Source organism: Mchenga conophoros, linkage group LG7, assembly GCF_057382185.1.
Source record: "Mchenga conophoros isolate Kocher_MC1m ecotype Shallow Benthic linkage group LG7, M_conophoros_male_GT1.1, whole genome shotgun sequence".
Taxonomy (NCBI): domain Eukaryota; kingdom Metazoa; phylum Chordata; class Actinopteri; order Cichliformes; family Cichlidae; genus Mchenga; species Mchenga conophoros.
In genome coordinates, this window is record NC_140532.1 from 62,664,796 (window position 1) to 62,682,878 (window position 18,083).

Consider the following 18,083-nt stretch of genomic DNA (forward strand, 5'->3'; position numbering starts at 1 on the left):
ACAGAAGCTTCAGCTGATCACCGCTAACACAAAAGGCAACTTTAATTTAGGACCAGAGAACCAGAAGCAACCAGTACTCCTGTGTTGGTGTATTATTACATGCCACCGACTGTCCTTTGTGCCATTTTCTTTGTCACAGCTCAGCTAGAGAGTGTTTTATTTAAACATGGGGATCATGCCAGCACAGTGAGCTAGAATGAGCTAAAAGAAGTATAAACATTATCAACTGACTTGTGGTGAACATGGGGGCTGATGAAGCCATGCGTGTAAAAACAAAGCATCTTTTTTTGGAGTGGATACAAATTCATAGTACTGTAATAAAGTTCAAAAGATGATGAAATGAACAGATTGTTAAAAACAAGTTTTAATTCTGGCATATCTAAACAGAAATCAAACGTTGCAGCTCAGTCAGTGTTTCATGGAGACAGCACTGTTATTATTTTACTGTCCCCTCCCTCTGCCCTCCCCAACATTCCACACATGCGGAGAAGCAACAAGCTACCGAACCAGCAGCAACAGCTAGCCGCCCGCCAGCAGCTATCTCCGTGGGGGACGAGGCGTATTAACATGCAAAAGTTTAGAAACACGGATTCCTTGTCCTAAGCAGGCACAAGAGTGACGTTCGGCGCAACCCGAGACGGCTGTGGAAAGCATGGGTCACGTCGGGCTCTCGTAATAGATAGTTATTTGCGTTATTTAGTGCTTCAAATGTGCGAAAAGTCGCTCGGTGTGTCCTCGTCGTTGAACAAGATGGCAGCAGCAGCAGGAGCAGCACCGTTGCAGGAATCGACTGTGGTGCGGGTCCTCGTTGCTAGCCAGCTCTTTCACACCCTGGGCGATATGATTTACTGGTTTTGTTGAAGGTATGTCACCTTATCTGGCAAGGCTGGGCGTCAAATGGACTTTGTGTGCTGCGCTGGTGTTTGTTTCATATGTCCCTTTAACGTTGACAGTACTTCGCTCATGGCTAGCTTGTTTGCTAACAGCTGCTAACTTCGATTTGTCCCCTGTAGCTGGAAACTGTTGGCGATAAAAACGTGCTTAATTAGAGCTAGGGCACACGGTAGCTATTCAGGTGTGTGGTTTTAGTGTGCCCTTTCATGTGTGTTCATTTTTAAGTAACTTTAGCTATGCATTTTGTTAACTTATGCTAACTTGAAAAAGTTATGTACTGAAAAAACGACTTTATTTGACACATTTTTGTCCCTTAGTAAAGATATAACACCTGTAAAAGTTCGCACTTGTATTTTTGAGTGAGTTTGAGTAAATTACTTTGCTGCCTGTCAGTTTATAAGTTCCAACAGGTGTCTCGGCTGGTGTTGCCCATCCCCCAAACACGTACACACACACACACACAGCCAGGCACACATCACCCTCCCCGTGTGCTAACATGCCTCTCTAGATTGATCAGTAACAAACTGTGGGGTGGACGCTAGCTGGACCCGTGAGCACATACAAACACGCAAACACTTGTGTGTGTCGTGGCTCTCTATTTCAGGCTTGGGTCTCGTCATCCTGTGGGGATATCAGGCTACCTAAGCCTGGCAGTGAGAAGGCAGAGCAGCACTGGCTGTGTCGGTGGCCCCCAGAGACTGGAATGACATATTGGCAAGCGTAGGAAGGTGGAGATGTTGGCATCAGCCATATGGTGGTGTCGCCTTTTTTTTTTTTTTTTTTTTTTTTTTCCTGTAGCACCATCAGATTATTTTTAGTGTTTGCTAAATTTGCTGCTGTAGTTGTTGAATGAAGAAAGGTAGCGGTGAGGGAGGCAGTGGAAAAATATGGGTTTGGTTTTAGACTACAATGATGTCAGCAAGAATTTTAATTACAGCCACACTCCACAGCTATTTGCCAGCTCATTTCTGCTCTGAGTAATATTGTTGTTAACCAGAGTCTGAATACAGATCTATATTGAGAGAGAAAAGTGTGGTTGCAAGTGTTACTGTCCATCAGCAGTTTGTCTAGTGAAACACATCAGCCCTGCTGGTAATAAGAGGTGTGTTTTATTTTAATGTTGACTTTGAGGCACACCCCCCTGCTTGTCTCAACCTGCATTGGCACTTGGAATGAAATTTTGTGCTTAACGCAGCCGGCTTCATGAGCGTCAAACTGGAATCACCTGAGTCCCAATGTAACCCAGCCAAACACGGGCATTCAGGAAGTATGGCTGCAGCCTTTGCCTATGCCTGTTATCGCGGTGTACAGACTTGCTGCAATGAAAGGAAAGTTGCAGGAAAAGAATAAATGAAGGCAAATATTTTATAGTAGTGTGTAGCATTAGACAATGGGATGTTAAAATATGTATGTTACACAATGGCTAACACTGTTCTCTAATCATATCCTATTTGGTGTAAAACTAAATCAAGCATGTTTGTTCTTTGGCTGCATAATCACTTTCCTTTGTTTGTATATTCCTAACTTCCAGGGAGATGTGAGTAATGCCAGCAGTGCTTCATTAAGGTCTGAATAATTAATAATTCGGCCTAATGTGTCCACTCTAGTCAATGATTTAACTGTTTTGTGGGACAGATGGACATTGCTCACTTAAAAGAGTTTAAGGGTTAACAAAAGTCCTTGTTCAGCTTTGGGGGCATTAGGTACTTTTTCAGTTTGGAAGAGAAAATAAAGGATTAATTAAAAGATTGCTGTTTGTTTTCAGATATAAAAACGGATCAAGCCACAGTAGTCTTACCTGGTTGATTTCAACCCCACTCAGTGTGGTGAGACCCTCTTCTTATTCCACTTCTCCACCAGTTAGTCCTTGCTCACCTGATCTAGTCTAAAAGAAACCTGATACTGGCTGGTCAGAGCCCAGTGGTCATGGAACAGTCCTAATCCTATCAAGACAACTTGAATTACACTTTGCTGAAAGTTTTTTTTTTTTTCCCCAAAAAAGCCTCCTGCCCATACCCCATCTCTTATAAATTCAGTTACCCAATAAAAACCATCAGTAAAATTTATGCTTTAGATTTCCATAAAATTATACTGCCTTTCTGTCTTTTTGTGAACATTGAATACACATCCATGTTGTTTGAATAGGCCTACATCTAATTTGAATTTGATTTGAACTGTCAGCTGAGAAAACTGGCCTAAACCTTGGTCTATAACGTCAGTGTCATTTGTGATTTAAAACATGTAATCCAATTCAACAAAGCATCTAACATTAATAAACATTGTAGATTGTGCTCCAGGGCTATCACAGTATTAAATTTTCACTCCACAATTATTTTGGTAAAAAAGAAACACACCAAAAAAGATATCTGTACAAAATCTTTAAGAAAAAAAGTCTGTATTCTTTTAGTTGGCTCTATAACTGAATGTGTTTGTTGTCGTTTGTTTTGGGAAATTAAAATTGAAATCCGAGTGGATGGAGGTGATGAGTCTAACTGTAACTCTACAAAAGCATAAAAACAGTTTGAGAAAGCCTATTTGTGCTATAGGCATGACATGAATATTTAATACTTTAATACTATCAATACACAGTTATCATGACCCCCACATTGTGTCACATTGGTTTCTAACCATGTTATCACACTTTAGCTAGTATACGCCTGGTGTGCTACCACAGTGTTCTGACTTTAGAAATGTGAACTCTTACATTTTTACAGCATAGATCACATTGTATGCTGAACAAATGTTTCCATTAATACATGAACATCAGTAATAGACAACTACCTAAAGTAGAAAGCACTGAATAGAAAAGTGAGTGCTTGACATGAAGATTGTGTAAGTTTCTTTAATGCGTGTTTTGATCTAATATGCTTCTAGGATTTGGGAGTGAGGTGTGCCTTAATCAAAGAATCGTTGTTAGATCATTTGGACTACAGCATTGCAAAGGCCATAAAGTAAAGCAGTAGCTACTACAGTTCAGCGTCCTCTCTTACAGATGGTGTTACTTCTGATTTTGGTTTTGATGCTAATCTAAATAAGCACTGTTACTTCAGTATCATTGCCATATTTGTAAAATGTCACTGGTTGATAACTCATCGTGCCTTTATGGTGGATTATTTTCCCCTCCAGTACTGCTTGCAGTGTGGTTCTGCTTGTGTGAAACTGACCCTTGAGTATAGCATGCAGAGACAGGCCAGAGATGCAGCGGGCTTCCCCCATCTCTCATTACAGGAGGCCAGTTCCCCTTTCCTGTAATGGTGAAATGATGAGTTAATGTGTATTTGCTCTGGTGTCCTTTGGTATTTTTTTTTTCTTTTTGTTTAAAATCTTGGCTCGAGAGAATGGTGAAGGAGAAGAAAAAACTTTGGTTCTACTCTTTACTTTTTTTTGAATGTAGCATTTTGGTGTGAGTTTGTTTTGCCATGCTTTAAATGATTAATGTGGCTTGTGTTTCTGTTCTTTAGGTATGGCCTCACAAGTCTTGGTCTACCCATCACAGATGCACTCAGCTCAAACAAGTGCCTTAGGAACCAGCAGTAGTGGTACCAGCAGACATATAGGTGAAGCCCACCGCAGTAATAACACCAGCAGAGCCTTTCAGCACCGACCACCACCCAAAACCTATGTGATCGGAGTCAACTACGGTATTGCATATCCCAACAACGTTGTCCCATCCTCAGTCGGGGCTGATTCAGGGAGACTGCACGCAGGAATACAGCTCGGAGAAGGGGGGCTGTGGGCATTGCAGACTGCAGGAATACAGAGTGAAGAGAACCTAGGAGAAGGTCCAACTCGGACCCAGGATCAGCAGTCTCTTTGCCAGAGCAGAGGCAGAGGCCCACAGGAAGTGAGGCTTTATAGGGACAGTGGTGGTACTCCAGCAGGAGGAGGCCTGGACTGTGGGCTGCTGAGTAGGGCCTGTATCAGAACGCAAGAGGACGGTGGTAGAAACAGAAGAGTACCGAGGCCAGGAGGATACACCAAACTTTTAGACACAGCTGCCATCCAGAAATGTGAAAAGAAGACAGGTGAAAGTGGAGAACAACTGCAGGGAAACAACTGTGTCGGAACCATGCAGATAGTGGAGGAGGTATCTGCTCTGCCTTCACTTCCTCCTCCGGTGGCCATGTTGCAAACCAACACTGGGAACTTTGCAGACACTGTCAGATTAGGAGGTGGAGGGATGCCTGCTCAACACAACAGGGTGGAAGGTGTGACAGACATTGGAATCAGGGTGGATGGATCTGAAATCAGGCCAAATGGCAGTAACGAGGCAGTGGCTGGAGCTACAGTGACTAGAGCTGGGTCAGGAGATGGTGACTACCAGTTAGTTCAGCATGAGGTTCTGTGTTCCCAGAAGAACAGCTATGAGGTTTTGGAGTTTCTGGGTCGTGGCACCTTTGGCCAGGTGGTAAAGTGTTGGAAGAGGGGAACGAGTGAAGTGGTGGCTGTTAAAATACTGAAGAACCATCCGTCTTATGCACGTCAGGGACAGATTGAGGTGAGGAACTGTGAATTACTGTCTGTTGTTAGTGTGTTAGCTGAAATCTGCTGCTGTGTTACTCTGTGCATGCCCACAGTTTTGTTGCAGCATCACACCAAAACCGAACAACAGAAACGGTTCAATTTGCCTTTTTTTCCTCTCTCTCCCATAATCTTTTAACAGCTGATAGTCTGAGCCTATGTTATTTCCTTTTGTTCCAGGTTGAGATATTGGCACGGTTGAGCAGTGAGAATGCAGAGGAGCACAATGTGGTGCGTGCTTTGGAGTGCTTCCAGCACCGCAGCCACACCTGCCTGGTGTTTGAGATGTTGGAGCAAAATCTGTATGACTTTCTTAAACAGAACAAGTTCAGCCCACTGCCACTCAAAATCATCAGGCCTATTCTGCAGCAGGTAAAACAAACTTTCCTTTTCTGCCATAGAAACACATAAGATACAGGACATATTGTATGATGATGCTTTTAGAGCTGGCACACCTAGTTTTTAATGGGCTAAAAAAAATGCAGAGCACCATTTTGAATCATATTTTGTATTTGTGTTAATTCCTGCAGGTGGCAACAGCCCTAAAGAAGCTCAAGTCTTTGGGTTTGATTCACGCTGACCTGAAGCCAGAGAACATCATGCTGGTTGACCCCTCCAGACAGCCCTACAGAGTCAAAGTCATTGATTTTGGCTCAGCCAGCCATGTCTCCAAGGCTGTCTGCTCCACTTATCTGCAGTCCAGATACTACAGGTGAGTGCTTTCACTCAATTCTGAATCATTCTTCAAGACTCATGGGAGTCATTCACCAGTGGGTGTGGCGTGATATGATAGGCATTCCTGTTCATACTTTGAAAGACATTTTGAAGCTGTTCTAAAATAATCTGCTGTGTAAACTTGCTTTGTTATTGTAGATCAGAATGCAGCCTTCACTACTCCCTGTAGTTTTAATGCAGCGTTATCAGCTACCATATCATAAGAGAAGCATGATGTTTAATTTTGAGATAAATGTTTATGGTAAACATTTTTATTTCCTGTAATGTGACAATTAAAGTTTTAGTTTTACTGTAATTATGGGCTTTTAAAAATTTTGAATAGGACTCACATTTGTCAAAAAGGCCCCTAAATATGTTTAAAAAAACCAATCAGTGCATGCATCAGACTGAACCCAGCTGGTTTCCAGTAGTACAAAGTGTTCAGAATAAGCTTCACATGGTAGAATATTTTTAGGAAGATCAGATATGTCACGAGGTGAAATGTCATGGTATTTGTCTTCATAACATGCTAGCACAGTGATTTGACTTATTCCCATGGGTAATGGTTGTTTGTGTGTTTCTCCCCGTTTCTCACAGGGCTTAGTGAGGTCTTGCCTGAGCATTGTGTGTTTAGGCCTTCTCTGTTATGTAAAATGACGTGGTCTGTAACAACCTGCACACTCTCATTGGGAGTTCATTGACATGTCTTGGGAGCTGTTTTTTTCCCCCTTCTGTATTTGTATGCATTTTTTATGTACATGCCTGGATGTACATCTGAGTAGTTCTCAGTGCATCACGCCCTTAACTTGGCTGATCTTGCATAATGTGCAGAGGAACTGAAATGTTTATATGAGGAACAGCGTCATGAAATATTTGGCTTGTCTTTCTGGCCTCTGTGAAAGCAAGAACGTGCTTATGAAACAGCTTTCCCAACCTCAGGACGCATTGTTGAACTGAAATGTAGAACTTAATTACATTGTTAAGCTGTAAGCTTACATGCTCGCATTATGACACAATAAATTTAGGACTTTCTGTACTTAAAAACAAAGTAGACCACAAGGTCGACTAAAAAAAACAACCTTGTCTCTCTTTGGTATATAGCCGTCTCATTGTGGACTCGTAGGCTTGTTTGTGATACGTATAATGATATCCAAGCTTGTTTCCAAAGCAAAAGTATTTGCTTTTTGCTAATCACGGGACAGAACGCTGGCAATTTTATTCATCACAGCTCCGACTAGCAAGTTTCAGCAAGCAGGTCATTTGGGTCGGGTGAACTGTTGCAAACTCTTCATTGTGCAATTCTTCAGAGGCTGCTGGGATAAGGGGTATGCCAGCAGCTAATGGAGCACACACACCCAACAGTACACTCTCTGCAGTTCTGATTTTATTGCCCTGTAAGGAACGTAGCACATTATCAGTTATTTCAAAAGTGTTTCTGGTAGTGGTGTTGAAATGGGGATACATAAGTCTGGGTTTCCTGAGGTGAAGAAACTTGTGTAAATGTAAAACTGAGCCTTAGAGCACAAACATTCCACCAATAGCTTTGTGCAACTTCTCTATTTTAGATAAATCTAGCCACTCCCCAGCCCCCTCCTCTACCAGAGCTGAGGTTTAGTGTGGAGCTACAGCTGTTACATAACATAAAGGATTTGCTCCTCATTTGACCTGTTTAACTGTGGAGAACGTGTGTGTGTGTGTGTGTGTGTGTGTGTGTGTGTGTGTGTGTGTGTTTCATCTCGAAGCAGCAAAAGTGAGATCATAGTGCAGTTAAAATGGGCTGCTGGTGGATTTCAGAGAGGTCACTCAGGCCAGTGAAGAATGTGGTATGTGAAAACCCACATTTAGATCCAGGAAAAAACATTCAGACATTCCTGTGTGTGTCTGGGTGTGTTCCTATGTGGTGCCCCTGTCTATAGAACAGCTGTTGAGCCTGGATATAAAATGTGCCCTAACATGCCTGACAATAATGCCACATGAATGTCACAGAGGGGCTTTGCTGAGTATTCAACGTTTGTATGTTGAGATTTTGTACCTTTTAACTTGACCTTTATCTTAGCTGGTGGTGTATGGCTGAAAGAATATGCTGACTCCAGACACAGTCTTATTTTTAAATAAACCAGTACTTCATGGCTTTCTTCTCTTGCTGTATATCCCACCTGCTTTCCATTGTGGGTTTGTGTGAGGAGGAGTTGGCTTAGCCATGATGATAGCTGGTACTGCACGTGCAGTGTGCACTGGTAAGCATGTATGTAAGCTTGGTTGGGGGAATTGTCTGTATTCAAACTGAGATGTCATAATAATATTTTGCAGTGCATTTTGTTTCCTATACGTGTGGAGCAGATGAAAGTAGCTGTTGCTTCTTATTGCTGTTATACAAGACCCAGTTCAATGAGTCAGCTCACTCTGTGCGAGTGTTACGTTGTTTGTAAGTGAGGTTATGTGGAGAGTGGTTTGAAGGATATAGTGTATCATCTCCCATGCTCATGTTACATAATGCCTGTGCTGTATTGTTACCATAGCGAAGCTCTTAATAGATACAGCCTCACCACAGTGGTTGGATGGATTTTTCTTTTTTCTGCTTTTTTGCTTAATGTTTTTGGGTTTTCCCTGGATTTTCCAGCACCATGGATAATGGCATTGCCAACAGTGTGGCTTTGATGAGAATTCAGATTTTTAAAACACAAAGAAACCCTGAAAATGGCAGTAAAACTGAGGTCATTTTAATGAGGCCCAGTATGAATGTTTTGTTCCTGGTGTTTACTGGCATGACAAAGAGTCTATATTTATCCACAAAAAAATGAACAGATTGGTGTTTTGTCTAGTTCTAGTCTTGAGAGCACTGACCATAAATCACATTAGACACTCACTGAAAAGAACTTAGTTTCAAGGCATTCACATATCACCTAATGTCAAAGTGAGGGCAGACAAATAGCATAGCCATAACTGCTTGTATAAGTACATTTTCTTAAATGTAAAGTTAGGGCCTTTTGTGACTAGCTTATGTAATAAGATTATTGTGATTTGAGATATTATATTGGGCCGTTATTAGCAATGTTTGTGTAAATTTACGGTGAACTTCCTTTTGGATGCTGCTGCTAATTGCGTTGGTAATTAAACAAAAACTTATGACTCACTGGGTAATCTGTGGTTCAAGTGGTAGCATGTCCAGTAATTAAAGGTTGGGTTTTTTGATCCTCCTGTTTGCATGTTCAAAAGCCTGTAAAGGAATATGCATTCAAGTTGGATAGACTTTATAGGATTGGAAATTATATTCTTATAAAGATTATCACATCCATTTTACATAATTTGTGAGTGTGTACATTTTATTTCATCTTTCACTGTCGGCGTCAAAGGCGCAATATGTCAACATAGTTTGGGTTTATCTGGTAGTGAGCACCGTGCTTGAGTTGAGAGGGTGATGGTATGAACTTGAACTTTATTGATTTCCCCTAAGCCTTGCTCTGTAACTAGAAAGTTGTAGCTGAAACCTTTGTGCTCATCATGTGCTTATGTGATGTTGCCATAGTAGCATGACACAGCAGGGCCTGGTGAGGTGACTGTTCTGTGCTGTGGGGGTTGTTGACGTAAAACCACCTCCCACAGTGAAAATGGAGCATTGGGCTATGTGAATAATTCAGCTAAGCAGCTCAGGTAGAAGTAAAGACTGCTATCATCTTAACACAGTTGCAGATCGGGGCAGGGTGTGTAGCCTTCCTTAAGCTAGGTGTGATGTCTTTGCCACTGAAGTGATGTTTTACTTTGGCGCCTAGTGTCGTACATCTTGTACATGTAGATATTCAGATGTGTCTTTGTCGAGGTCTAATTTGACAGAGTCCTAGGCAGATCTTGAGCTTCTTTTCAAAATGCAGTACCCATATGTTGAGTTAAGTTGCTGCCTAACCCACGTTGGCACAGTTTTACAAAGTAGGGCTAGAAGATGACTTTTTTGTTGTTGTTGTTGGGGTTTTTTTATTTGCCGTTCTCTGTGGAAGTAAAACTGTGGAAATCAGTTGTAACCATGTTTGGTATCATGTTTCCTAACTGACATTTAGTCTGCAGGGAAACCTGCCAGTGAAGTCCATACCTGATTCCATGATACGTTTCTTGTACTTTGAGTGAATAATATATGATACTCACATTAAGTGTATGTATATGATAAAACATTAAATACATTCCCTGTCTCTTGTTTGCTGGTTCCTAATTTACCTGCACTTCTCTTTTTATATACTGACCCCTTTTTCACCTGTGTGCGCTTGTTTTTGTGTGTATGTGCTTATGTGTACACACATCTGCGTTAGGATTGTGTAGCATAGACTCAAAGTTGTATTAAGATATTTGAAGGAATTTTGTGATGATACTTCTGATTAGGGCTGCACGATTTTGCATAAAATGAGAATCACGATTTTTTTGCTTAGAATTGAGATCACGATTCTCTCACGATTTTCTTTTCCAGTATAAATATTTATTGCACTTATTAACTGCACATCAACTTCGTAACAGTTGAGACTGAACATAAAAACAATAAATAAACATAAAAACAACAAATATCTCACGTTTTGTTGTTGCCGCAAAATGTTGTACTGCTTGAAATTCCGTCTCCACCATTGCTCGACACTGCGTGTATAGAGCAGGTAGTGCAACAATAAAAAAAAATAGTTGCGGGACGGCACTGTGTAGCGTTTGTCTAGGGTGTTGATCATTTTCCTAAATCCCTCGTTTTGCACAGTGTTGATGGGAGCCATATCTTTGGTCAGGTGATAAGTGATAGCCTCCGTAATTTCTTTGTGCCTGCGGGAGTTCGACGTGTATAGGGAAGCGCTGAATAAGGTTCCCGTTATTGATGTTTGGGTGGTTGACCGGGACGGATTTTCTCCTGTCACTTTCTCGTCATCCCTGACGTGCTCTCCGTTGTTTTTTCCCTGCTAATTTTAGCATCGCACAGCTTCTGTATCACGTGGTATAAGGCTCCGCCCTTGTCATTTGTTGAGCAGGAAGAGTGAGCGCTTGTTTTCATGCAGATTACGTCCCGGATCAAAATGCGGTACAATCGTCGTCGTCTTTTTTTAAATTTTTTTTATTTATTTATTTTTTTTGGTTGTTGTTGTTTTTTTTGTGTTTTTTTTTTTTAAATCGTTGTCATTTGGAAATGAGATCGCACATACGTATGAATCGAGATCGCGATTTTCTAACGATTAATCGTGCAGCCCTACTTCTGATGCTATAGAAATAAAAACAAACGTACTTAACTGACTTAGTTACTGTTAAGTAACTAACTTAACTTTGTAGCTCTTATGCAGCCTGCTCAATATTGTCACATAATAAAACTGAACCTAAAAAACATTTTGTACCTGGGAATCTTGAGTTGGGATTTTTAACTAGCTGCTTAAAGCCCTGCCTTTGCCACCACATAACCAGTCATTTCCGTCCACCGTTTCCACTTCCTGTTATATGGACTGCCAACTCCAGCAATGCTTTAAGTGATTTCTTTACTTTTGGGTTTCGCATCACCAGGTGCCAGCATCTCTAGTCTTCGTTGAAACTAATTTGTTGTGTCTTCCTTTAGCAGTAACGGCTTTCTTGCATATTTTGCAACGTACTGTGCTTTGTTAGAGGTTGTCTAAGTAGCTGCCTTTTTCAGTATTAAATCATCGTTTTGACATGCCTGGGCTTATCACATTCTGTGGATACTAGGGAATGTAAACACACGGCATCTCTATAACACTGATTTCGTGATATGTCAGTTTTTTATCACGTAAAATTGTACACCTGTATTGTATTATATGATATGATAGTACACACACCTAATCTGCGTAGCTGTGTGGCAAGCTTATTGATTTTTCTGGGGACTCCAGATGGATTATTTATGCTACTGTGTGGTGAAGCAGCTGTTTGTACAAAAATCTGAAACTGGTGTGTCCAGAGCTACACTTAAACACAATTAAACTGTTACACTATATTTCTAATAAGCTAATAAGATCAGTTTTGTTGTTATGGCTATTGATATTATTATAAACACTGGCTACTGTGTTAGTGTGAATGTTATAATAATCAGCCGCATACAAATGCAGTTTGTGTAGATAATAAACAAAATCTAAGTGAAAATTATTGTGGTGTTTAAATGCTAATGAAGTAAAACAATGATAGTGGTTACATTCTACAAAGCAGTGAAATGTAATCATGTGAACAGGTGAATAAATGTCAGGTAGCTGCCATTGAGACGATATTCAATATATCTGAGGCTGATCTGGATGACTAAATAATATAATTGTCATTTTATTTGTTAGTTGTTCCTCCTTACTAATCCTGTAATGTAGTCTGCCATAAAGTCACCACACCTTTACCATGGCTGATGATATCTGCTTATGTCGAGTACCAGTCAGTCATGTCAACTTATTTGGCTGCAGTTTTGCAGTTTAAAAAACTCCTACAAAATACAAATAAAAACTTGGTGTAGCTAAAGTGAAATGCCTCAAAGCTGCTGTCACTTTGCTCATTTGCTTATTTTACACCGCATTAGCTTTCCCTCTAGCAACCTCTGTGCTGCTGACATTTGGTGTAGTACACAGTGTACTGGATTGGCCACAGATCACCTCATTGTCAGTTTTGTTTGAGCCAACTTTTTTTAGTCCAAGATCTGACCAGCGTCAGGTAATTTCCTCCCCACCAATCCACACATTTGTGCAGAAATTGTGTACATATTGTCACTAGGTAGGATAAAGCAACTGTGTGAGTAGTATGGCCTTAAGTGTGCGTGTGCATGTATCACAAATATGGCCTCGTAGATGCTTGATGGAAGGAGGAAGTAGCAAAAATCTGTTAGCATGTGTTAGTTGTTGTCACAAATGAATGACAGGCATGCATCCATGTTTGTAAAGGTGTGGCCTGAGAACTCATTGAGTCGCCTTCATATTACTTACAAGTTTGTTTGTTTGGGTTTTTTATTTTATTTTTTTACAAATTAGAAGCAAAGATCAGTTAGTCTTAAGGAATTGTTACAAACATTTTGAAAATGCAACAGAAAGCTTCAAATGTTGCTGCTCTGGTTGACGTGTTTCCTGCAACATGAAATGCTGCCGTTGTTTGATATGTAATCATGATGAATCAGCTCTGCTTGCAGTTTGTTCAAGCACAGGGTTCACGTGTCCTGTACCAAGTCCCATCACATCAACATCAATTAAACACGTGTCCAGAGAGAGTGAGTGTGTGTGTGTGTGTGTCCATAGTTATTTCTGTTCTCTGAACACCGCAGCAGTGTGTTGCCATACTGTATGCACTGTTTATTCGTGTCGTAGCTGCTGCTTTCTAGTGAGACTAGTTAGTTCTGGAACCTGGTTTGCCTGCCAAACACCTGTGGGTGTGGGTGTGTGCGTGTGTGTGCGGGAGTGTCAGCTGCGTGTTGTGTGATGAGCTTTTATAGATCTGGAAGGCTGCCGCTATTGCTCTGGGGGGCAACAACAACACATGCATGTGCACATACACACTCCTCTCTTCAGGTTTATTTTTGTGTGTCTCCATCTCTCCCTTGACCATATGCATGTGGACTGTTTATTTTTGCTATAGGCCTGTAATGCACAGCTGAACTGAGTTTTTGCTTGTGTAGTTGGTGGAGAATAGCATCTTGTATCTTCCTTAGATAAAGTGACAAAATGAGTGGTCTTAATACTGACTAAAATTTAAGTGCAGTTGAAGCTTACCAACATGGGCTGTACTGTCTAAACTAGAGAGATTGACTCTTCCGTTTCAAAATGTCAGCCTCGAGGAATCACTTTCAGGTGTAGTGGAGTCTTTCCCATTTACCATACCATTTGAGCATCAACACTTGGGTAGTTTATAATTACTGTAAATCATTACTACTGACTCTAGATTTAATAGCAGCTAAGAATAGACACAGTCACCGAAGACTTTTCAGTTACTTACTGGTACCTTTACAGATGCCCTTTTACCTTCAGGACTGCCTTGATTTTGTTTTTTTTGTTTTTGTTTTGTTTTTTGTGGCATGGTTTGAACAAGCTGTTGTTGGTGACGATTTGTCTGTTGCAGATTTATAATGAGAACCTCCTGTTCCGCCACATCCCAAAGGTGCTCTATTGGATTGAGATCTGGTGACTGTGGATGGCATTAGAGTACAGTGAACTCATTGTTATGTTCAAGAAACCAATTTGAACTGTGTGACGTGGCATATTATCCTGCTGGAAGTAGCCATCATAAGATGGTTATGTTGTTGACATAGTTTCCAACAATACCCAAGTAGACATTTACACATTTGCACATGCTCAGTTGGTACTAAAGGGCCCAAAGTGTGCTAAGAAAATAACCTTCACAGCATTACACCACCACTGGACTGACCTGTTGATACAAAGCAGGATGGCACCACACTCTCATGTTGCTTGTGCAGATGTTGCAGCAAAAATTACGATTTCAGGAGACAAAGCAATGTTTTTGGTGAGTTCATACAAATTGTAGCCCATCTGATTCAACATTTTCACAAGTGATTATTTAAGTTACTGTTGTCCTCCTATCAGCATGAAACCGTCTGGAAGTTTTTCTCTGTTGATTAATAACAAAGCATTTTTCTGGGTCCTTCTCAGACCATTCTCTGTAAAGCTTAGAGATGGCTGTGTTGGGGGAAATCCCAGTAGACCAGCTGTGGGACACTGCTACGTTCAGTGTCACTAAACTCTGCTTTCTTCCCCTTTCTGGTGCTCAGTTTAAACTTGACTGTGTGTACGTGTCCAAATGCATTGAGTTGCTGCCGTGTGATCTGTTCTTGACTTTAAGGAAACAGCAGAAGCACATGGGTGTGATGACAGTTAAAACAAGAACCACTGTTTCCTCTTCCTACATCAGAATAATACACTGGTTGTAATCTCCAGCAGCATTGTCTTATTTTATGACTGCAGTTTCTCAACAAGGGACATTATGTATCTATTTTTATTTGTTGTTTTAATAAGTATGAATCATTTTTTAATTCATTATTTTAGTAAAGATTTTAAAAGTATTTTATTAGCCTTTCTGTTTGTTTGAAAAATGGTTGGTTTTTGGTTTGTCAGATAAAATCAACCACTTCAAGCATGTTTAGAACAAGGAAACCCACAATCACCGTCTTATTCCCTGCTACAGGACTGTTCTGTAAATGTTTGAGGCCATCTACCCCAAGGCTCTTTTTGGTGTTGCGTAACTGAACTTCTTCCTCCTGAATGAGCAATGGGAAATGGCAAAGTGTAATTTCCTGCAAGCCAAGGAGGGCAGAAAGCCTGGGCTCTGTAAAAATGAACTTGACATATGCGTTTGTGTGTCTACACACAAGCAGACACTCTCACAGACATGTACACACAGTGCGATGACTGATGGCCCCATTTATCACCCAGTAATGCGGTTACATTATCGTCCTGCGTCCAGTTGTTGCTTGGCAACAGTCATTTTCCCTGTGGTCGTCACAGCAGTGGTTGCTGTTTGCAGCAGTGTTTCTCAGCTGCTGTGTCCAGGCCTGATAGAGCATTGTTTTCATCCACCAGCTCAAGAAACTACTGCAAGATTACGAGACCCAGTAAATTGCGCAAGTGGCAAAGTCCATTCTTTGAAAGAGATTTAGTTCTTTTGTTGCCGGAATGAATGCATGTCATATGGATGTAGTATTTGGTTTAAGTTCTTAGAATATCCTGCTGACAACATGGTAATTGGTTCCTTTTTGACAGTCATATGCTAGGCAGCATGGTGGTATTCATAATGTTCCTTATGTATAATACAGAAAGATTCATTGTTGAAACAAAGTTTTTAACCATGTCTTAGTTAAACATGCCAGGGAAAATCGGTGCTTGCTTGGAAGTGGGGGGGTTCGCTGTAAAAAGAAGTTTTCTTCCCACGCACAATGCTAATGGACGCTAATGTTTTTGTCACTTTTTATGGAATCAAACTCAAAGTAAGCTCAGTACTTCCACGCTTTAAACGCTGCACGCTCATACTCCCTCCCGCACTTGATATATGATCCATTGTTGATCTGCACACAGCTGTTGTCACAAACGTCGCACTTGCTAACGTCACTGTCATGAGACATTCTCGCAAAAAATCACGGTTTTAGTTTTAGTTACTGCCCATCTCTGGTCATCAATGATGCTAAAAATGGGTACCAGCCATAAGAGATCTTTTTGCTGAAATACCAGAAAATTGTTCCAAACAAATAACAATTATGCGCCAAGTTCTTACAATAATCTGTTTTTCTTGAATGGTTTTCATGGTTCTGTCTTCCCACATTGCCACAACGGTCTTAGTTTCAGAAAAGTTCATTGTGTTCTAAATGTAACGGTTAATTATGCAACTAAACAGACAAGTCCAGAAGTGCAAGTTTCTCATCCACTAGTCCCTGGGCTGTCTTTAATGCCCTAGGTGTATGCTTGGTGTCTGCTGAGCTGTTTTACCTTTTTGTTCTCATAAACATTCCTGTTCAACCTCTTTTGAGCTCCATCCAACAAAAGCTGCAGCGGTCCCAGCCTTTCCACTCTTGTCAATCCATACTTATTTTGTTGTTCTCTGGGTTGTGTCAGTATGACCTGCTTGTGATTATACTTGGTGAACAACTCCCAGGCGTAACCTTTTCTTTCTCTTTTCTCTCTGCAGGGCTCCAGAGATTATTTTGGGCCTGCCATTTTGTGAGGCCATAGACATGTGGTCGCTGGGATGTGTGATAGCTGAGCTCTTCTTGGGTTGGCCTCTCTACCCTGGAGCGCTGGAGTACGACCAGGTGACTTTCCCCTCCCGCACACACGCACACAAACGCGCGCGCACACATGCACACTCTCAAGGACAGAAAGCCTGAAGAGGGAGACCTTTCATAAATGAAGGCGGAATAAGGTGGAGAAAATAAAATTAAACCTCATTTTTGCAGAAAATAAATTTAGTGTGTATAATTCATTCTTGGCTGTGTTTTCCCAGGAGCCTAACGATAGTATTTTTATTACACAGTTAAACCTTCATTTGTTGTTGCTTCCCAATCTCTCTCCTGCTTTATGACTGTGGTCCAACAAATCCTTGATGAAGTCCACCTAATACTAATCTGGACTAAGTGAATCAGGAAATTGTTCCTGGCAGTGTGTGATTATCTTCCCACAGGGTTGGGCGATCTAAACTATACAACAGGGACCCTAAACGGAGTCCCCCGGCAAGGGAGAGGGAGCATGGGAACAGGCCCATAACACATTCACAGACTAGTGCAGGATTATCCTGCATTTGACCATAGTCAACTCATCGAGGTCCAGAATGAAGGCCGTCATGGGTTTAGAAATTTGAAGGGAAAAAAGTGGGACACCGTTGTGTGTTTTGACATGAATTTCAAACATCAAATAATCAAACGTAGTTGTTTTTTTGTTTTGTTTTTTTTAAAGAATCGATTGCTTGGTTTGGCAACCAAGCAATCGATTCTTTAAAATCGTCCCTGCTTTATTGTGTGTTTCTCAGTGTTTTTGGAGGTCCTTGTTCCTCTATAAGAAGCTAATGCTTTGAACTGTCATCAGTCAGAGAGTAGCTGATAGTCATCCGCTGAGCTTTGACAGCTCTGTATCACAAGGCCATGCCAGGACACACACTCACGCGTGCACATCGAGTCCCGAAAAGCATGCTGTCCTATGCCAAGGCTCACTGCAGTTCCACTCTACACAGCAAAATGTATTTATAAACATAAGCCTGATGGTAGACAAGTGCGCACACTCACACGTGCACACATAACACACACTTGTGCACACATAGACAGTGTGGTTGGCGTTCAGTGCACCATCAGCAGGTTCTCAGTCCAGTGCTCTCTGGCAAGTCGGTGTATTTGTTCTAGGCCGTAGACATGACATGTACACACATACACACTGTAAAATTGTTACTGTAGGATTTGTGTTTTTCATGGAATTTCTGGAGTATCGTAGTATTTAAGATGTTTAATCAAGCCTGGGGGGTCAGCTCAACCAATCTTG

At 41.2% G+C, this 18,083-nt stretch overlaps 1 protein-coding gene across 4 annotated transcripts in view; it reads left to right on the forward strand.

Moving 5' to 3' along the window:
• The first annotated feature begins 496 nt into the window (after positions 1–496).
• Positions 497–18,083, forward strand: part of hipk3a (homeodomain interacting protein kinase 3a) — a 31,503-nt gene continuing 13,916 nt past the window's right edge. For all 4 annotated transcript variants that reach the window (XM_085280690.1, XM_085280692.1, XM_085280691.1 and 1 more), the window contains exons 1-5: positions 497–863; positions 4,356–5,392; positions 5,596–5,787; positions 5,946–6,127; positions 16,744–16,867. In XM_085280690.1, coding sequence (XP_085136816.1) covers positions 4,358–5,392; positions 5,596–5,787; positions 5,946–6,127; positions 16,744–16,867 — 1,533 coding nt within the window. In that variant the 5' untranslated portion in view covers positions 497–863; positions 4,356–4,357. The remainder of the gene's footprint in view (positions 864–4,355; positions 5,393–5,595; positions 5,788–5,945; positions 6,128–16,743; positions 16,868–18,083) is intronic.